Consider the following 17,529-nt stretch of genomic DNA (forward strand, 5'->3'; position numbering starts at 1 on the left):
CTGGCCCCATTTTTACCATTATTATTGTTATCAAATATAAGTATATATATGGAAACGTTCATTTTTGGTCTGTCGGTTGTTGTCAAAGTGTAATTTGGTTCATTTTTTGTCTAATAAATATACTGTGACCCTTATGTAAAAACTTTCTATCTCACTGGAAGCGGATTTATCATTGGTCTTTGTTAATTCCTTCACGGGATTCAGAGATTTATTCAGGTGGGTCAATTCAATTTGCCGCCAACTAGGAATGAAATGTACTCCCTCCGTTCCTAAATATAAGTCTTTTTAGAGATTCCACTACAAACAACATACGGATGTATATAGAAATATTTTAGAGTGTAGATTCACTCATTTCGCTTCGTATGTAGTCCATAGTGAAATCTCTAAAGGGACTTATATTCAGGAACAGAGGGAGTATAATCGATCAAGGGAACCATTCAATCACCTCGGTCTTTGCTACAACAAGAAGAGTGGTTCTACGTACATCCCGGATGACATGACTACACTCTCACAAAGATAGGATTACGATGATAAACTGGGACATTTGGTAGCATGTATGGACCTAACCTAGTTGTTCTCCTCTCATACATGCTGAGTCCATGCATTTGTTGTTGTTTGGCAGCGGTGTATGCGCTGAGACATGCTGAGCTGAGACGTTGTTTGGCAGCCTGCATGTGTTTAGACATGCTGAACAATTTTGAATTCCGAATAATTATTTTAAATGGTGAACAAAACTAAAAAATATGAAAAAAAATAAACATATTTTGAAATTCTGAACTTTTATTGAGAATATAAACAAAATTTGAAAATTTAAATTAAATCTAAAATTCTAAACATTTTTTGAAAATTTAAACATATTTGAATTTTTTTGAAAAACATATTCTGAAATTTTATGAATTTTTTTAATAAATTGAATTTTGAATTTTTAAAAATAAACCAAATTTGTAATTCTGAACATTTTTTAAATTAAAAAATGAAATTTTGAACATTTTTTAAAATTTAAATGAAATTTGAAAATCTAAACATTTTTTGAAAATTAAAAAAAAATTGAAATGCTGAACAGTTTTTGAAAATTTAAACAATTTTAAATTCTGAACATTTCCGAAAATTCAAACAAAATTTGAAATTCTGAACTTTTTCAAAAATTTAAAAAAAAATTGAAATTCTGAATATTTTTTGAAAATTTAAACAATAATTGAAATTATGAACGGTTTTTAAAAAATTAAGTATATCTGGACGTGGTCTGGTGGGTGGGGATGAGGGTTGGTTTCAGCATGGCTGCCTCCATGCACCCTCTCTGGGGTGCATGAGATGGACATAGCTAAGGGCCCTTTTTAGCATCAGTTGAGCATAGCTCATGTGAGCCCATGCATCCTACCAAACAATTAAAAGTAGGTCAGATTGGGAACTTTTACGCTCATACACCCTTAATGCACCCTACCAAACACACCCCATAACACCGGTAGGGGGAGGGTGTCGTTTGAGGGAGAGGTCCATGGCGTCGGGGTTGTGCTATTAAAGTGAGAGTGCACCGATTCGGCTAGGGACTTCAACGCAGAGAGAGAGAGACTGCCTACTTATCCTAAGTTGGTGCAACCTAGGCGGAGCGACCACGTTGGTGCACGCAAAAGTGATGACACCGTTGTTTAAAATAGATAATCTTGGGATTTTTGAGAAAATCACTCTGCTATTATCACTAATGAGTAATGAATGTGAGAGATCATGAAATCCTTTGTTTAATTTGTTTCCACGGGAAAAGAACCTAAACATGAATGAAAATCATCACCTAGAAGAAAACAAGGCTTATGAAAGAAGGAACAAAAGAATGTATTAGAGGCGCAACAAAGCAACCAGAGTGCAAGACAACATCTAGTATGTGTCAGCGGCCCCTTAAGGTCCAACCAACCAAAAAATATAAAGGAACGCCGCTCAACCGTGAGAAAGAAAATAAGGCGGTAACATCAATGGGAGAGGTGCTTTGTAATGGGTTCAATCTTGCGGTGCTCTATATCCCGGTGACAAAGTAAGGGACAAGACACATATTGCCATGAAGGGAAAAACGACGGAGTTTATTTATATTGGTTGGATTTACTTTGTCTACATTATGTCATCTTGCTTAAGGTATTACTCCGTTTTTATTAACTAAATACTCTAGATGCATGCTGGAAATCGGTTGATGGGTGGAGTAATTGTAGTAGATGCAGACATGAGTCGGTCTACTTTGTTTCGGACGTGATTCCTATACACATGGTTATTGCCTTGAATATGGTCATAACTATGCGCTTTTTTATCAATTGCACATTAGTAATTTGTGTATCCACTGTATGCTTTTTGTTCAAGAGAGAAGCTTCTAGTGAAACCATGGCCCCGGGTCTACTTTTATCATATATAAAATTCAAAAAATCCTTGCTGCAATTTATTTACTGTTATTTTATTTTATCTATCTATCACTACGAGATTTGATCCTTGCAAATAACCGCCGAGGGGATTGACAACCCCTTGATCGCGTTGGGTGCAAGTATTTTTGTGTGTGTAGGTTATGCTAACGAGGTTTCGCGTGGTTCTCCTACTAGATTGATAACCTTAGTTCTTAACTAAGAGAAATACTTATTTGTACTGTACTGCATCATCCTCTCCTCTTTAAGAAAATCCTAACGCACTCACAAGTAGTACTCATGCACCACGTCCCCCTTTCATCCTCACTCTCCTCTAGTGTTGGGATTCGGTGACCCGTGCTATCTCTTTCCTCGTGCAGGCCTGCGCGTACACCGACCTCCCTTCCTCACACAACATTCACCCCTCTCCCTCCCTCTACAACGATCCGGTTCTAGAGAAACCTAGAAAATAATCATGGGGAGCTAGCACCGAGGCGAGCGCGGATTGAGGACAAAATTTGGCCTACCCTGACCGCCGGTAGCCTCCCGCACCTCCCTTCCGCACGCCGGAAGCCTCCCGTCTCCATCCCTTCCTTCCCCCAGTAGCTTGCCCCGCCACCTCGTGCAAGTGCGCGTAAGCCTGCCCTCCTTACCTTTTCGACTCCTCCATGCTCGGCCTTCTCGTTGTCGCTCCCCTGCATGGTGTCGCACCGACGCTGTTGCTCTCCCACTCGGTTGCCGGCAAGTCACCCGATTCTGATAGAGGCGGCGGTTGATCGCGCGCTGTGGAGAAGCAGTCGAGCTGGAGAAATGTGATACAAACGAAAGAGGACAAAAACCATCGTCTCACCCTCCATTTGGCACGATTTCACAGTCAGATCGACGGCTGGAGCGCTAGCATTTGGGATATGTTTCTCATGGATGATAATGTTTCTCTCTCTGCCAATACGAAGTTGCGGTGCCCCTTTTTTCCTCGCCAAATTTGCATCGTATCAGCGTTTAGAGCCAAAAAGTAGCCCCAATAATTGAAACTAGTGGCTGGGGCGCCACCGGCTGGCGCCTCCTGAGGTGTCATGGTGCGCTACTAAATAGGCCATCGTACCTGTTACACACATAAGCTTGACAGTAATGATTGGCCATCAGTAACAAATTATAATGTATCGGCTGTAGGAGCGAAAGGGAGGATATTAATGACGGTGATGAACACATACGAACACATAGGTACCATGTTGATGTCTAGATGATCAGAAGTAAAGCAAGGGACAGAGGTAGAAGGTTCAATATACAAGAGCACGATATACATGGATTATATTTATAAGCGATAGGCGCGATCGTTGACGATACGCCTTATCTTGCGTCTGAAGTAGAAGGCCCAGATGTCACCCTCATGTATGTTTGTGATGACGGAACTGACCAGTTCGTTGTGATGGTGGTCCTCTTGTCATTTCCTGTGATGGCGAGACATGACGGAGACCTTGCCGTCTGCAAGCTTGATTGGCAATGCATCATGTTCTAGGTTAATGCACTCCTGGAGGTACTTCTCTGTGTAGTGAACCTCAAAGTAGTATGAGAATGATCGTCCGTGACAATTTGATTTTAGAACATCCTCGGTAAGAAATGTGTCCGTATATTAAAAATTCCTCATAAATGAGATCAGAAAATATATGTAAGATTTGTTAAGAACAAAGGACTCTAAGGGAAGTGATGCACATACTGTACTATTCAGGAACGCTGTAGTTTGAAGAACCTAGCGCTGGATTTATTGAAGACAAAATAATCATGAGGAATGCATAGCAAAGAAAATAATATCTTACAAGAATAACAAAGAAAACAAATAGTTTGCTATCTGTGAAATAACAGTCCAGTTAATGTGTTAAGTAAAGATATCATAAAGGTTCCAGGCATGTTTTGAACCTGTGTGCGCACTTGTATTGCTGGAGCGCCTCGATGCGTCTTATGCATTTTGACACGGGTTCACACACATTCATTCTCAAGTTATTTGTTTTCTTCTATAAAGGGGATGGAAGCTTTGGCCTAATTAACAAAAGCAAGCTTTACTGAGCAAGACAGAAAAATAAAATAAGATGATGACATAAAATGACACCTCATTTTCCATGCTAGCCATGCCATGCAAGCACTACTGGTCCAGTCCCTGAGCATCGGGGCAGAGTCAGCACATCGCGCTCGGCCCACCAGCAGCTGCGCACCACCAAAGGAAGTCACATGTAAATGCACAGGCAAGAACATACAGGGGAGGGAGGCTGACCTCGGGTCGATTTCCTCCTACGGCAGCGCCCTTCAATCTTTTCTATGCACATTAAGGTGACTGGTTGGGTCCCTAATCTCAGCTTGGTTATTATGCACATTGGCATGTGTCTGGTACACTGGGTCATGTATGCCATCATTAGCATAGTTCAGTAGGCAAAATCGATTTTGCTGACTGAATCATATGAAATTATCATATGTTAATGACTCAGAACCATTAGTTGAGAACAGAAGATGTCATTACAAGTAGGGGAACAACTAATCAAGATGAGTATATGGCAAAGCACTTGAGGTTGCGATCGACTCAAGGAGTCAAGGTCGCTGCGCCTTCACTTCGAGGACGATGCCAAACCCCCAACACCCCCAGGCCAACATTGAGAAAGCCTAAATGTTTAGACTTCAGTTTCATATATTCAGAGAAAAAGGACCTGAGTTCTACTTTTCCTGGATGCTCAGGGGAGTATGCATACATCATGGAGAGGGCTATGGTATGGCCTAGCTCCTCTGTATTGTTTCTAATGTTACTATTTTCTCTCTCACTGTTAAGGGTACACCCTCTGTCTCCATACGACTTGTAGACCAACCTTGCTTTCTTATACTTAGGACTGCATAATTCTCACTTACTTTTTGTATGAAACATACAGTATGCACAAGGTCCAGTTACTAAATTAAAGTTATTTATTTTTACCAATCAGATTGCTGCAAGCCATTTACCCTTAGCATCCAGTTCTTTAGTTCTTGGGGCGCCACCCGGTAGCGCCTCCTGAGAGGAAGCTAAGCAGTGTCAGGTGGGATGCGCCCTTTTCACTTCCCTGTTTGTACTATGTTGTGTTATTGCATAAAACTAAGTACAACAATATGAACACAAGCAGACGTAGGGGGCAGAGTGAGCTTTCAGATGACCAAGGGTGTATCTGGATTAATAATTGCCTATATAGAGCATATATACAACCCAGTACCAAGACTACATAGAATATATTGCTATGCAATCTATTTGGTGGCAGCGGATAATTTAGGCACGGAAATGACACATAAAAAAATTAATCCACCTGTGTTCATAAAAAAATATAATCTTCAATACTGCTGCCCCAAAACGCCTCTCTCTTGGTACGACATTATTCAGGCAAAGAAGAAGGGAGTGCACATGTTTGTAGGTTATGCCCTGTAAAGCCTGTTGAAACTTGCAGATTTAGTTGAACACTCAGTGGTTGCCATTGATGCTTTCACAGATGGCTGTGAAACTTTGAATGTCACTGCTTCACCATTAGTCATGAAGACAACACTCAATTCCTCACTGAAAAATACAAAAGGTACATTGTCAAATTCCTAGCGGTTGACCCGCCTTATTTGTTTATTTCCAGGGCTTGTTGAGCTGTGCCCTCAGCAAAACATTTTGTACTGTGTGTTGTGTGACTTTGTTTGCGTGTGTGGGTGAACCTTGTTGTACCATCTGGCTATGGTGGTTTGATTTATCTATAAAGCGGGGCGAAAGCCTTTTTCGGTAAATTCCTAGATTTAGTTCAGAAAATTGCAGACATTCAGCAAAAGAAGCATCATTTTTATTTTCACCAGAGTCTGACGCAGTTGTCAACACTGTAAATTTTTGTTATAAAAGCATGGCACTGACACAGCTGCTAGTTTAAGTGTGGCAAACTATTCTTCCATCATCGCCTTTGTGCAGGATTAGAATAGTGCGATTTCCTCGGGCGAAGAGTAGACCGTTAGTTGTGAGAAACAACCTTATCCATACCCTTTTTATGCTACTCTTTCCTATCTTCACACCGACATCATAACCGTGAACATCTGATCTGAGCACTGTAGGTGTTCAATCCATCTAACAGCCTATTTGCTGGACCAGTTCTAAAATTGGCATGGTGTTTGTTGTTCCTGTCTGGATTAGTGCATATCAAATGACAGCAAGGAGCACAATTAAGTTCACTTGAGTTTATGGTGCACAACACAACATATCTGATTTCACATTAATCTTCATACCAGAACACACCACAATCTTGCTCAAAACTTCATACAACAGAAACATAGAAACGAAATGCAAGCAGAACCAACTGAAGTGCCAAGAATGGTGCTGAAAATCGTACCTGGACTGCAGAGACAACACACTGAGCAGATGAAACGGCGAACCAAACTCGATGATCAACTGACCGGTGCAATTTCTGAGAAAAGAAACAAAAATCCAGGTCATCATATGAAGGAGACATAAAAACACCTGATGAGTGTGAATGAACCGATATAGGTAGGAATCCAAGAACAACACACAAACACACGATGATGGGCGGAGCACAGAAACATGAACAAGACCAGCAATCGATGAACAACCAGAAATTTGGTACTCACATAACAACCACTTGCTAACATACAACATACACGAGCAGTAAGCATGGCAGCAACACATCCAGAAAAGAAAAGAACACCTTGGCTTAATGGAGGGAGGATTACCTCCATGGTAGCCTACAAGCAGAGCATAGTAGTGGTTGGACTGAGGTGGAAGGACAAACAGGCGAGGACAGCGATGCGCGCATATATGAAGGAGATGGTAAACAATAGAGCGATTAGGTCCAAATCATGAGCAGTAGATGCTAATTAAGCATCGAACATCAAACATGAAAGGAAGTATAATTCTAAAATAAAATTGGCACAGAACATTATAAAAGCTCTGTAGGTTTTCACTGACGCTGGGAAGATGGTGGACTCAGTATAGAAAATTTGAAATGACAAGAGAAATCAAATGTATAAAATAAACAACGCTGCTATATATCAACATGCAACTGGCGTTTAGACCAAGACATAACATTTACACATATCAAATTATTAAGATTTGGTACAAATAAAAAAATTCAGAGGACAGACCTGTTGTCTTCCAATTTTGTCTCCAGTTCCTTCTTGTTCTCCCACAATAGAATGCAATGCAGCTTCTGCTCGTTCATGCACAAAGCATTTGCAATAATAAGTCAGTATGGGCAAATATTATTGTGGCCAAGCATAAAGAAAAGAGAAGTTCAGTTAACCAAGAAGACTAAAAGAACATGTATCATCTCATTAAAAACATTCAGGTCACTAAATGGAAGAAATAAGAACAGAGAAGTTATGTTAACCAAAAAAACCAGAAAATGGAGCTTTCCTTAGATCGAAGATAAAGGACAATGCTATAGAATAGTGAATACAAAAATCACAATTACAAATCTCATTCAAGCAAACCAAATCAAAATCTGCACTGTGTGAAACTACGGCTAGAACGAAATTAGGTTGGCAAGCTCCTTTAAGTAAAACTGAATTCTATTTGTGTGGTATCTTGACTGCAAGCTCTATCTGCTATTGAACATTATTGCTTCAATGCAAACAAAGACAAAAAAGACTATCCAGGTTACATAATTGTCTTTCTACAACCATCCTTTTCTATCTTCCATCACAATGAGAAAATATCTTGAATCAAAATAACAGTGAGCTTGAAGCAAAATACATGAAGATGGTGAAATATGATCCATCTGGTCTCCTATGTAGGTAATAGATATTGGATCCTCTCTCGTTTGGTTGCCACACAAAAAACATCAATTAAGCATCCAGAAGTAGTGATCCTTAAAACTTTCCCTAAACAAAAAGAAGAAATCAAATAGATGCGCGTAAAATAATTACATGAAAGTTAGATGAGTTAGCTTGGAGTTCCTACATTTGACAGCAAAAGGTAAGACTGAGCTAAGGGTTTGCTTCTTTAAGTAACTGTGCACTGTACATGTTGAAGCATGTGGAAATTGAATAATACTGACCTATCTGGGATGTGGGCATTTTTTTAGGCGAGGGCAGCAATAACTTAAGAGTGGCCTTGAAACCTAAAGTGCTCACTGCCCTCAGGCTGTAAGCCATATGACAGTAAATCATGAAGAGCATATTATTACTAAATCAAAGTTATATTCCAATTTATTTTAATTAAAGGAAACTCCTTCGCTGATCACATTCTCTTCAATGATGGCGTATATAAACTTGTTAGGGTGCTCTGTATAATGCAGTTTACAATCATGAGGATCAGTTAAATTGTTCAAATGTTTTGCTAACCAATCACCAGTCCCTGTGAACTATGGATATTTGAGAAAAAGAGATTCCTTGTCGAATAATCCTATAAGAATAGTGAATGAAGAGAGAACATACATGTGGGATTCAGAGACATGATGATCAGGAAGATGTGCATGAGAAGAGAGATGGGGAGGATGACTATACCTGCAGCAATTAGACACCACGACCACGAGCTAGTCGCTCCCCTGGATCTCAGAGTTGGACTCCAGCTTCAACCTTGAGACAATCTGCAGTAAGCAAAACGGAAGCGAGGTGAGCAAACCGTCAAACAGATGGCGGGCACTAAAAGAATTGAGAAACACTATGGCCATTTATTGGTGACTGTAAAATATGGCGGGTCTTTGCTAGGATAGGATTTTGGAAGTAATCATGTGAGTATCAAAGGCGGCAAGAATTTATTTTATTTGTCGTGTTCTTCGCTACCTCTATCATCACATCCTCCATAATTTGGATTTTCATTAGCTGAACAAAGCTTAGCGCACACTTCAACACCATCAGGCACCTCGTAACTTGTGTAAATGTGCACTTAAAAATTCAAAGCATTAAGCCCCAATCTCCACCATCCAGGAAGAAATGGATTAAAGAGCGGGTGGACCATGGTCCTGAATCTCCTCTCTCATAGTGAACAACATAAGATAACTGGAAACATAAAACTGAAACATAGTACTACCTCTGTACCAAAATATAAGACATTTTTGCAGTTGAATTAAAACTGTATTTCACGTCTTATATTTTGGTACGAAGGGAGTAGTAGAACAGAACAGAGCCCTAGTGTAGTCACAGGTAAAATTGACTCACTGGGTATCTCTCTGAAACCAAATTACTGGCTTTGCATGCAAGTGAAGTAAAACCAAATCCATCGGATGGGAATATGTTACAGCTGAAAGAAAAGGAAAAAAGGCATCCATTTCCATCAATGTGTGTACCCTGCCTTCAATTAAATTCTTGATTGATGTTGAACATGACCATCAGGTTTTTATTCACGGTGCAATCCACCAATAATACACGTATAATTGATTGGCTGAAATATCAATGTGTGTGTCTCTAGCAAAATTGCTCTCTTTCTCCCTCTGTTCAATCTATGTACGTATGTGAAGTACAGGTGAACTGAGCCCAAAGGAATAGGAGTTCCCCCAAACCGAGGCAAACTAATAAACTAAAGAAACTAAAACGCAAGGAATGGAGGAAGGAAGGGTTGTGATCGTCTTGCCATCGCCATTGAACTCGATGCCCCGCCGACGTGATGTTGCAGGGCTGGGCGTGACATGGCCGGAGATGGCTGCCTGTGCCGGGCCATGGTCGTACGGCGTCCGCAGCTGCTGGCCTTCACCGCCCCTGACGCCGCTAGTGCTGGCGAAGAAGAGGGCTCCGTGTCGTCCATGGCCATCGGCGCTCTCTTCCGGCGAGGCCACCCTGCAGCTGGCCGCTGCAGCTTCTCTTCGTCTTGCCCGGCCACTACAACCGCACCTGTGTAATATTGTACACGCATAGAGTTCGGTCAGGACAGAATTTTCAAAAATCATGCCTATATATTCATTTTAACTTTTTTTTTTTGCATTGATATTCAGTTTAACTAAGGAAGGGAACATACAATAGTCAAGAACAATACATACATCTTCAAGGATGTACGAACAGTTGAGACACTAAATAAATAAATAAGAGGACACATACATAGTCAAATTGGCATGTTTCTTTCAGGTACTGTTTCTTCACGCAGGTCCTACAAGATGAGGCCTAGCAAATGCATATAATGAGTTCAATTGAGCAGCTTGCTCCATGGTTGCTGCTAAGTTTCAGTGACACATGGCAGCAAAGAATGAACTTCAGTTCAGCCCTAACATAAAGCATTTTCTGTGACTGCAACAACTAGCCAGGGAACTCTGAAATATTTGATGATTGGCAAGATCAGATAAAGGTTTGCCATCCACATGCTGCATTAGCAATATCTGACGAGTGACACATGCTGAAGAATTTCCATCCAGGTAATACAAAATCATAGGTCCAACATATATCTATTAATACATCTAGCTAGTACTTCATATACATGTTCAAAATGAATGACAGAGAAAGGACCAGAGTCCAGAACACAAAATCAGATACATGAGTACGGAGGCTTCTTCAGTCATGAATACGTGAAAAACAAATTAAGCACTAGCCAGAACCAAGGCAAGGCAGACGTTCAGAGATGTTCATGGCCAGAGAAGAAGAGACAAAGGGAGAGAGATACAAGGGAAGAGAAAGGAAAGGAGCTACCTGCACAATGTTGACGGCGGCGGCCCTCGGTCGAGGAGGGCGTAGAGCCGCGCAGCTGTCCACCAGCCCGTTCGATCCCGGAGCGGAGGAGGCGCCGACGACCTCATCGACCTCGTCGGATTGTGCTCGTCCTACTGCGGCTTCCTCGGGACGAGACCTCGCGGCGCCGCCCGCCCGCCTTGCTGTCTGGGCCGTGGGGAGGCGCAGACTTGCAGCGACGACCGGCGAGGAGATACGCAAAGGAGGAGGCCGGCGGCACGGGGAAGAGGAGGGGCTCGGAGCAGACGCGGAGGCAGAACGACGGTGGCGGCGCGAGGAGAATCGAGGGCGAGGAGAGGAGGCGGCGGCGGCGGCGGCGTCAAGAGATGGGGGTCGCGCCGAGAGCCCGGGCTAGGTCTTGCCAAGTGCTTTCGATCTGTTATGTACCCGTCTCATGTTTTTTTTTCTATCGCTGGCACAGTAAAAAGGAACGTGGACATCGCGGTTACTCGCTCTTGTAGTGTTTAATTGTCTTCGGTTAGCTGTGATGTAGAGCCTGTTATCTGAAAATTTGGAAACACAAATAAAATTAGCTTTTGTATTCGAAATTTGAGCACATTTCAAACTATTTGACCATATATCTCTAAGAAGAAGGAAAAAAAGGAAATGGAATTCAGTTGGAGCATATCTTCCACTTGACGTTGGGTCCACGAGTCCAGTGTCCGACCGAACAAATATCTCCACGTCAGGTAGCTCGCCTCGCCTCGCACCTCCGCCGCCATGGCCGCCGCCGCCGCCGCCCGATGCCTCATGCTCCGGGCGTCGCCCCCGACGGACCCCGGGAAGACCCCTTCCTCCTTCCACGCCTCCTCCAGCGCCACCCGGCTCCCTCTCCGCGCGGCCGCCTCCCCGAGCTCAGCCCGCCGTCTCCGGCCGATGCCACTCCGGTGCTCCTCCCCGCCATCGGGAGGCTCCGCCGAGCCGGGGCTCGCCGTGCTTCTCGAAGTGGAAGGGTCAGGACCCCCCAAAATCCTGCCTTTTTGCTGATTGGCTCTTGGATTCTAACACTCCTTGGATCCCCAAAAAGTGTAACCTGCTCTGCTTCTGTATCACAGATTAGTACAGTTTGCTACATATTGATTCAGTTTCTGTAGCTGCAGATATTGCTGTTACTCATCTAGTCATCTGGCTACAGGGACAGAGCAGGAATTATGGGATAGAACTGCTCTGTAAATGTAGAAAAATGCAGGAATTATCCCCATTGAAGACTAGTTTCTGGACACATGGCTAGTTTCTGGTACTGCTGTAGCTGCAGAGGTTGCTGTTACCCATCTAGTCATCTGGCTACAGGGATAAAGTAGGAATCATGGGGTAGAGCTACTCTGTAAATGTAGAGAAATGCAGGAGTTACAAGTTCTCCTGAGGCTAGAAGTCGACGACGTATCTTGTTACTGTGATTGCGGTATTACATCGATTTAAAATGCGCCATGTTTCATTCTTTATGCACATACTAGCAATTTCGCATTAGCTTTATTCTGCTGAGGAAATGTGTTGCCTGTAGGGTTCACCTATTCATGGCAGCTAAACAGTTTGTGGTATTCCGGTACTAACTTTGGCTGTATTCCAGTACTGACTTTTGCTATTATCGTGCCATGTAGTAATAACTTGTTTGTTGTTACCTGACGTGTACTGGTAATCTGTATGTCCCTTTTGTGCTTTTTGATTGAATACTGTGTTTCTATCTTCTTCCAGAGTTCTTGCAGATGTCTACCGCTTCGGCTACCGCCAAGCTTTCAATGTAGGTGCGGACAATGTAAATATACATCTTTGCTTTACGCCCTTACCAAGTAGTACTATTCAATTTGTTTGATACTTCATTTTCTCTAGCCTATGCCATGCCAACATTTAAGTGGAAAACATGAAATGAGTAGACAATGTGGCAGCATTAGCGTGCAGTATTTGCCTACTCAAAAACTGTTCTCTGTAGAATCAAACCTGTATGACTAGGAGTTTAACACAATAGAAATCTTGCAAGGGCAAGTTTGTGTCGTTCTTACTGGCCATCTTGTTTTAACGCTATCCAACATTTTTTTCCATCAGCATTTCAAAATCTTGGCTTGGATTGTGCGAATTGGACAGAGCCAATATATGCTGATTTAGTGAGGTGCGTATTGAATTCTTCAGCCTCATAGAACCTGAGTATCACAGGTTGACCATTGACATCACTAATTTTAATATTTCCCTCTTCTATTTGTTCCATTCTGTGGCTTCTAGTGATTATTATCCACTCCTTTATAAACATGTTTGGACTAGGCTGCATGTGAATTTGTCCCCATTTTATCCATATTTTTATTTATTTTCCTAAACCTTCATAGTTTTCTAGGAAATCTAGTGGTGACGAGGAAAGGATGCTGGTGCTGTTCTTTGACAGGGTACCCTCTGTTTCTTCTCCCAACTTCCCTACTTGGTTAAATAGGACTATTTATTTATTTATTTCTCCTGTACAACATAACTGTTCATATTGTAACATAGTATTGTGGACCTGACTAATTACATTTTCTGATGGATGGAAACATTGGAAATAAATGCATACTCATCTCCACCTTTCTCCCAATTTGATGCAGATTGGCTGGCCTACATCTCTGCCAACTAGTGAGAAAGGGTCATTTACAAAAAGTGTTCTTCGTGAGAAGGTAGATATATACTTTTACCAACCATTCTTTAGCAGCTTTACTCTATGCATTATCATCTAGAAATATCACCAGCCTGGTATTAAAATTTTGATCATAGGCTACTATCTTGATTCGCACTAAAATTTGCAAATGTGATTCACCTCGTTTCATGTTTAGAACTAACTGTATTCAGTCAATATCATCATTGTCATGGGAATATTATCCTTAGTTCTGCTAAGGAAGGTGGGTAGCAAACAGATATTTACATGTTACAACTGGGACTCCAGGAGGCACTGGATTTATATAATACCCTTAAAACAGGGTTAAAGTACTTATTTCCTGTTCAATGCACTCCGTGTTATGTTTTCTTTCTAATTTACGATTCTTGAATATATATGAGTTTAATTTTACACCCGAGACCGAAATGGCTAAAGGGTTTCTGTCCTTTCATGATCTAATTTACAGTTTGATTTTGAACCAATTTATGAGTTTAGTTTTACACATCAGACTAAAAGGCTAATCGGTTTATTCTTCTCATAGTTGAAAGCTTTGGAGAAGCTCTCTGCTTCTGATGACTTACCACTGCGTCCTGGAGTTGAGAAGTATGTTTACTGTTTCCTGTGTATCTATATTTGTTGCAAACCCTTCTAGAGAAAGAGTTCCAAGAGAGTTTGAGTTATGATTGATGAGCACTTTCAGGATATCACAAATTAACTGTAAGAAGCCATGAGCTCTTTTTCCGCCTTGCAAAATTCCGTCATTGGATAAATAAATTGCATCGTGTGTGAGGGGTTTGCTGTTATATGCAATAAGGGATCGTAGTCATAACACATATACTCAAAAGTTTCTGCATGTTCTTACCCATTCAGCATGCTTTAATGTCAATAAATAATTTCTGTCCCTACTACTATGTTATGTATTCATTTGTGCAGTTATTGTCTCTTTTATGTGCCTTGTGTTTGCTCTATGAATGACTCTTTCCTTGACGTTAAGTTACCTGATGTCTGATATTGTGTATGAAAATAATTTGAAGGTTCATCGATGATGCACTTAGTGAGGGTGTGCCTGTAGCCATATTGGCAACGTATGGCAGAAATGGAGAGAAGATTTCAAGGTTTGGTGTAATGTTTACTTGCTCTTTTGTTATATCTCTTTTTTGGGGAGAATTGTTTTCCATGTCAACACTTGCATTTGTTTCAAAGTAAGCTTGGCACTGTGTTCATGGTAATGATATCCAGTAAACACTGTTTGTGGATTTCTTTTCGCACTGCAGATCAATAGTTGAAAAGTTAGGCCCTGAGAGAACGTCAAAACTAAACATTGTTGGAAAAGAGGAGGTTGAAAGAAGCCTTTATGGGCAGCTTGTTCTTGGTGAAGGAGTTGCCTCCAGTTTGGATGAACAACTTACCAAGGAAGTACAAAAGGCTGGTGAGCATTTACTAATTAGAGCAATTGCATTCTTGTTTCTAGTTAGCAGCGCTAGTGCCATGCAAACTTATTTCCATATGCTGGGTTGTGACAGCTTCTGCAGAGAAACAGAGGATAGCAGAAGAGGTTGCATCACTTCTAAAACTCAGCGTTGACATTAACACAGCATCTAAAAGGTTAATACTATCCGCGGATTAAGCATTATTTTCTTGCACTGGAGTAATATATCTGGAATTCACTGTTCAATCACGACTCAGTTCCGCGAAGATAATAGCCACGCTGCGAGCTGGGGCCGAATATGTGGGATGCGATGTACAAAACTGCATCCTTGTAGCGGGTAGCCAACCCAGCGTCATCGCAGCTGAGCGCATTGGCATGCCGTGCATAGTTGTCCGAAGCAGGTGACTGATTTCATCTTCAGTAGTCAGTACTGAATTATGTTGCTTGTTATCTTACTTCTGTCTGCCCTTCCCAGCCTAACTGCTAGAGCAGAATTTCACTCCGCGAAGGCCGTCATGGATGGATTCGGTGATACGGACCTAACAGTATCAAAACTACTTAGCAAGAGGTGGTCCTAGTACCTTTGTAAACTAGGCATTGGATGTGAGTTCCCTGCCATCAGTTTGTAACCGACCGACTTCGTGATGATCGAAACGCGGCTTGATTTAAACCCGAGCTAGCAAAACGAGGCTTTACATAATGCCGAGCTTGCGGCAGAAAGTTACAATAAGCACTAGCTGCTTTGTTGTTGTTTTTTTGTTGTTATTGTACCCGTGAAGTATTGAACATTTGTACTGTTACTCGAACGAGTTTGTTCTATGCCTTCATATATACATCTGACTGAGTCCTTGCCATCTACCTTACTTATTGCATCACGATAGCAGAGGATCTGGATCTTCCCTGTATATTTATACGGAGTTCCTCCTCTGGCATTGTTGGTCTATGTCGTCAGCCTTAGCATTTCGTTGTATACTATATTGCCATTCGCCTTGGGCTGTTTCATTGCTTGTAGACATTGAAGGCATTGGGAAGTATACATCACCATCAAACCTCGTGAACACGAGACTGATATGGCGATCAAGTATCATTTCTGTACAAGAAACGTTGTCTGCAGTGCCATGGACGCCATGCAGTATGAGATGAGGCTCCCGCAAACAAGGGCGACCTTCTTTCTTTGAGACTGAAACTTCATCATCCATTCTATCCGGTTGTGATTCATATCCCCCTAGGACTTGTACATATTGAAGAAGACTTGTTTATTCGTAATTGCATGGGTTAGCAGGTTGCATGCTACTCCCTCCGTCCCATAATATAAGAGCGTTTTTGACACTACACTCCCTCCGTCCCATAATATAAGAGCGTTTTTGACACTAGTGTAGTGTCAAAAACGCTCTTATATTATGGGACGGAGGGAGTAAATCATAACGTGCCTTTATCCAATAGGGGTATCCAAGTTATAAGAGTATGGTACCAAAAAAATCATATTTAAGAAGAGTGTGCTGGCCCAATCAAAATGAACTTCTATCTATACTATCTTTTATTTGTGCTATGCATGTGTCTGTCACATAAATTACCTTGATGCCTGCTAACAAAAGAGAATACACTTGAGCAGTGGAGCTAGTATCACTTGCTGCGGTTTTACTCCCCTCGTACACCAAATTGTCGTTCACAGTACGAACCATACATGCCACTAATATATAAATATTTTTCAGTGCTCCTTCTCATATATGGTATCGATTTTCTTGACACATTTTTCTTTTCCTCAAACACACTCTCCAAGCCAAAAGACACGGAGCTAAGCTTTTACATAGATTCCATATGTATAACACATGATACATATTCTTGTGCAAAATGGAATATCATCTACTCGTGGGCATGCGAGGCACTAGGAAATTGCAAGCAGCACGGTAAATGGAGAGAGATACATAATTGACATACAATACAGCGCAATGAGAATCATATCCCACGGGGTTCATTTTCTTGACTAGCCACAAAATGCATTACAATAGGAGCATCATTATCGACGTATATAAACTCGTTTGCAAATAAGATACTAGATACAAATAGGCTCTTATAAATAAAGCATCTACTACCTATACACCTAATAATCATTGATAGTAGTATGAATCATACATTCAACTAACATATAGGAGTATTTGTTAGCGCTCCTCCAAATCTTTGATATTGATGTTATCGACCCATGTGCCTTCCCTTCAGACACGTTCTCATAGACAAAACACACCAAATTTTACTTCTACCAGAATTCTACTTATGTACCAATGATACATATTTTCGTCCAAAGCAACATATTGTTTAATCTTAGCGATGCGATTTAGCGGGAAATTGCTAGTGGCATGGTAAATGACCCGGGATATGTAGTTCACAAACTTGACAACACAACGACGATGCAATCATGAGTTTATTTTCTAAGTTAGCCAGTATAGGCATTATAACATGTGCATCATCTAGTGCAC

The 17,529-nt window shown here is 41.4% G+C and overlaps 1 protein-coding gene and 1 long non-coding RNA gene across 13 annotated transcripts; one reads left to right on the forward strand and one right to left on the reverse strand.

The window, feature by feature from the left end:
• Positions 1–3,494: 3,494 nt before the first annotated feature.
• Positions 3,495–8,956, reverse strand: LOC123119158 (uncharacterized). 10 transcript variants are annotated; one of them, XR_006458481.1, is made up of 6 exons: positions 8,868–8,951; positions 8,116–8,243; positions 7,506–7,570; positions 7,095–7,106; positions 6,737–6,811; positions 3,495–5,934 (listed from the first exon to the last, which is right to left on the reverse strand). It is a non-coding gene; the product is annotated as an uncharacterized lncRNA (long non-coding RNA). The 10 variants fall into 10 exon arrangements; XR_006458474.1 differs by having other exon boundaries at positions 7,095–7,134; XR_006458480.1 differs by lacking the exon at positions 7,095–7,106.
• Positions 8,957–11,643: 2,687 nt separating this feature from the next.
• LOC123119157 (CBBY-like protein) lies at positions 11,644–15,890 on the forward strand. Of its 3 annotated transcripts, none has more exons than XM_044538862.1 (11): positions 11,644–11,968; positions 12,708–12,768; positions 13,056–13,119; positions 13,339–13,387; positions 13,580–13,648; positions 14,168–14,229; positions 14,661–14,741; positions 14,901–15,055; positions 15,150–15,231; positions 15,313–15,456; positions 15,531–15,890. In XM_044538862.1, exons 1-11 carry the CDS (start codon positions 11,759–11,761, stop codon positions 15,631–15,633), a joined length of 1,080 nt encoding a protein of 359 aa, XP_044394797.1. In that variant the 5' UTR covers positions 11,644–11,758; the 3' UTR covers positions 15,634–15,890. The 3 variants fall into 3 exon arrangements, with proteins under 3 accessions (XP_044394797.1, XP_044394798.1, XP_044394796.1); XM_044538863.1 differs by having other exon boundaries at positions 12,708–12,753; XM_044538861.1 differs by having other exon boundaries at positions 11,645–11,968; positions 12,708–12,757.
• Positions 15,891–17,529: the final 1,639 nt, after the last annotated feature.

This window comes from Triticum aestivum, chromosome 5D (genome assembly GCF_018294505.1).
Source record: "Triticum aestivum cultivar Chinese Spring chromosome 5D, IWGSC CS RefSeq v2.1, whole genome shotgun sequence".
NCBI lineage: Eukaryota > Viridiplantae > Streptophyta > Magnoliopsida > Poales > Poaceae > Triticum > Triticum aestivum.

What these genes read in the sequence shown, in the direction of transcription:
- LOC123119157 (XM_044538861.1), top strand. Translation starts at nt 11,736, where the DNA reads ATGGCCGCCGCCGCCGCCGCCCGATGCCTCATGCTCCGGGCGTCGCCC. An exon ending in AATGGAGAGAAGATTTCAAG is followed by an intron (nt 14,742 to 14,900) that starts GTTTGGTGTAAT and finishes TTCGCACTGCAG; the next exon opens with ATCAATAGTTGAAAAGTTAG. An exon ending in TGCATAGTTGTCCGAAGCAG is followed by an intron (nt 15,457 to 15,530) that starts GTGACTGATTTC and finishes TGCCCTTCCCAG; the next exon opens with CCTAACTGCTAGAGCAGAAT.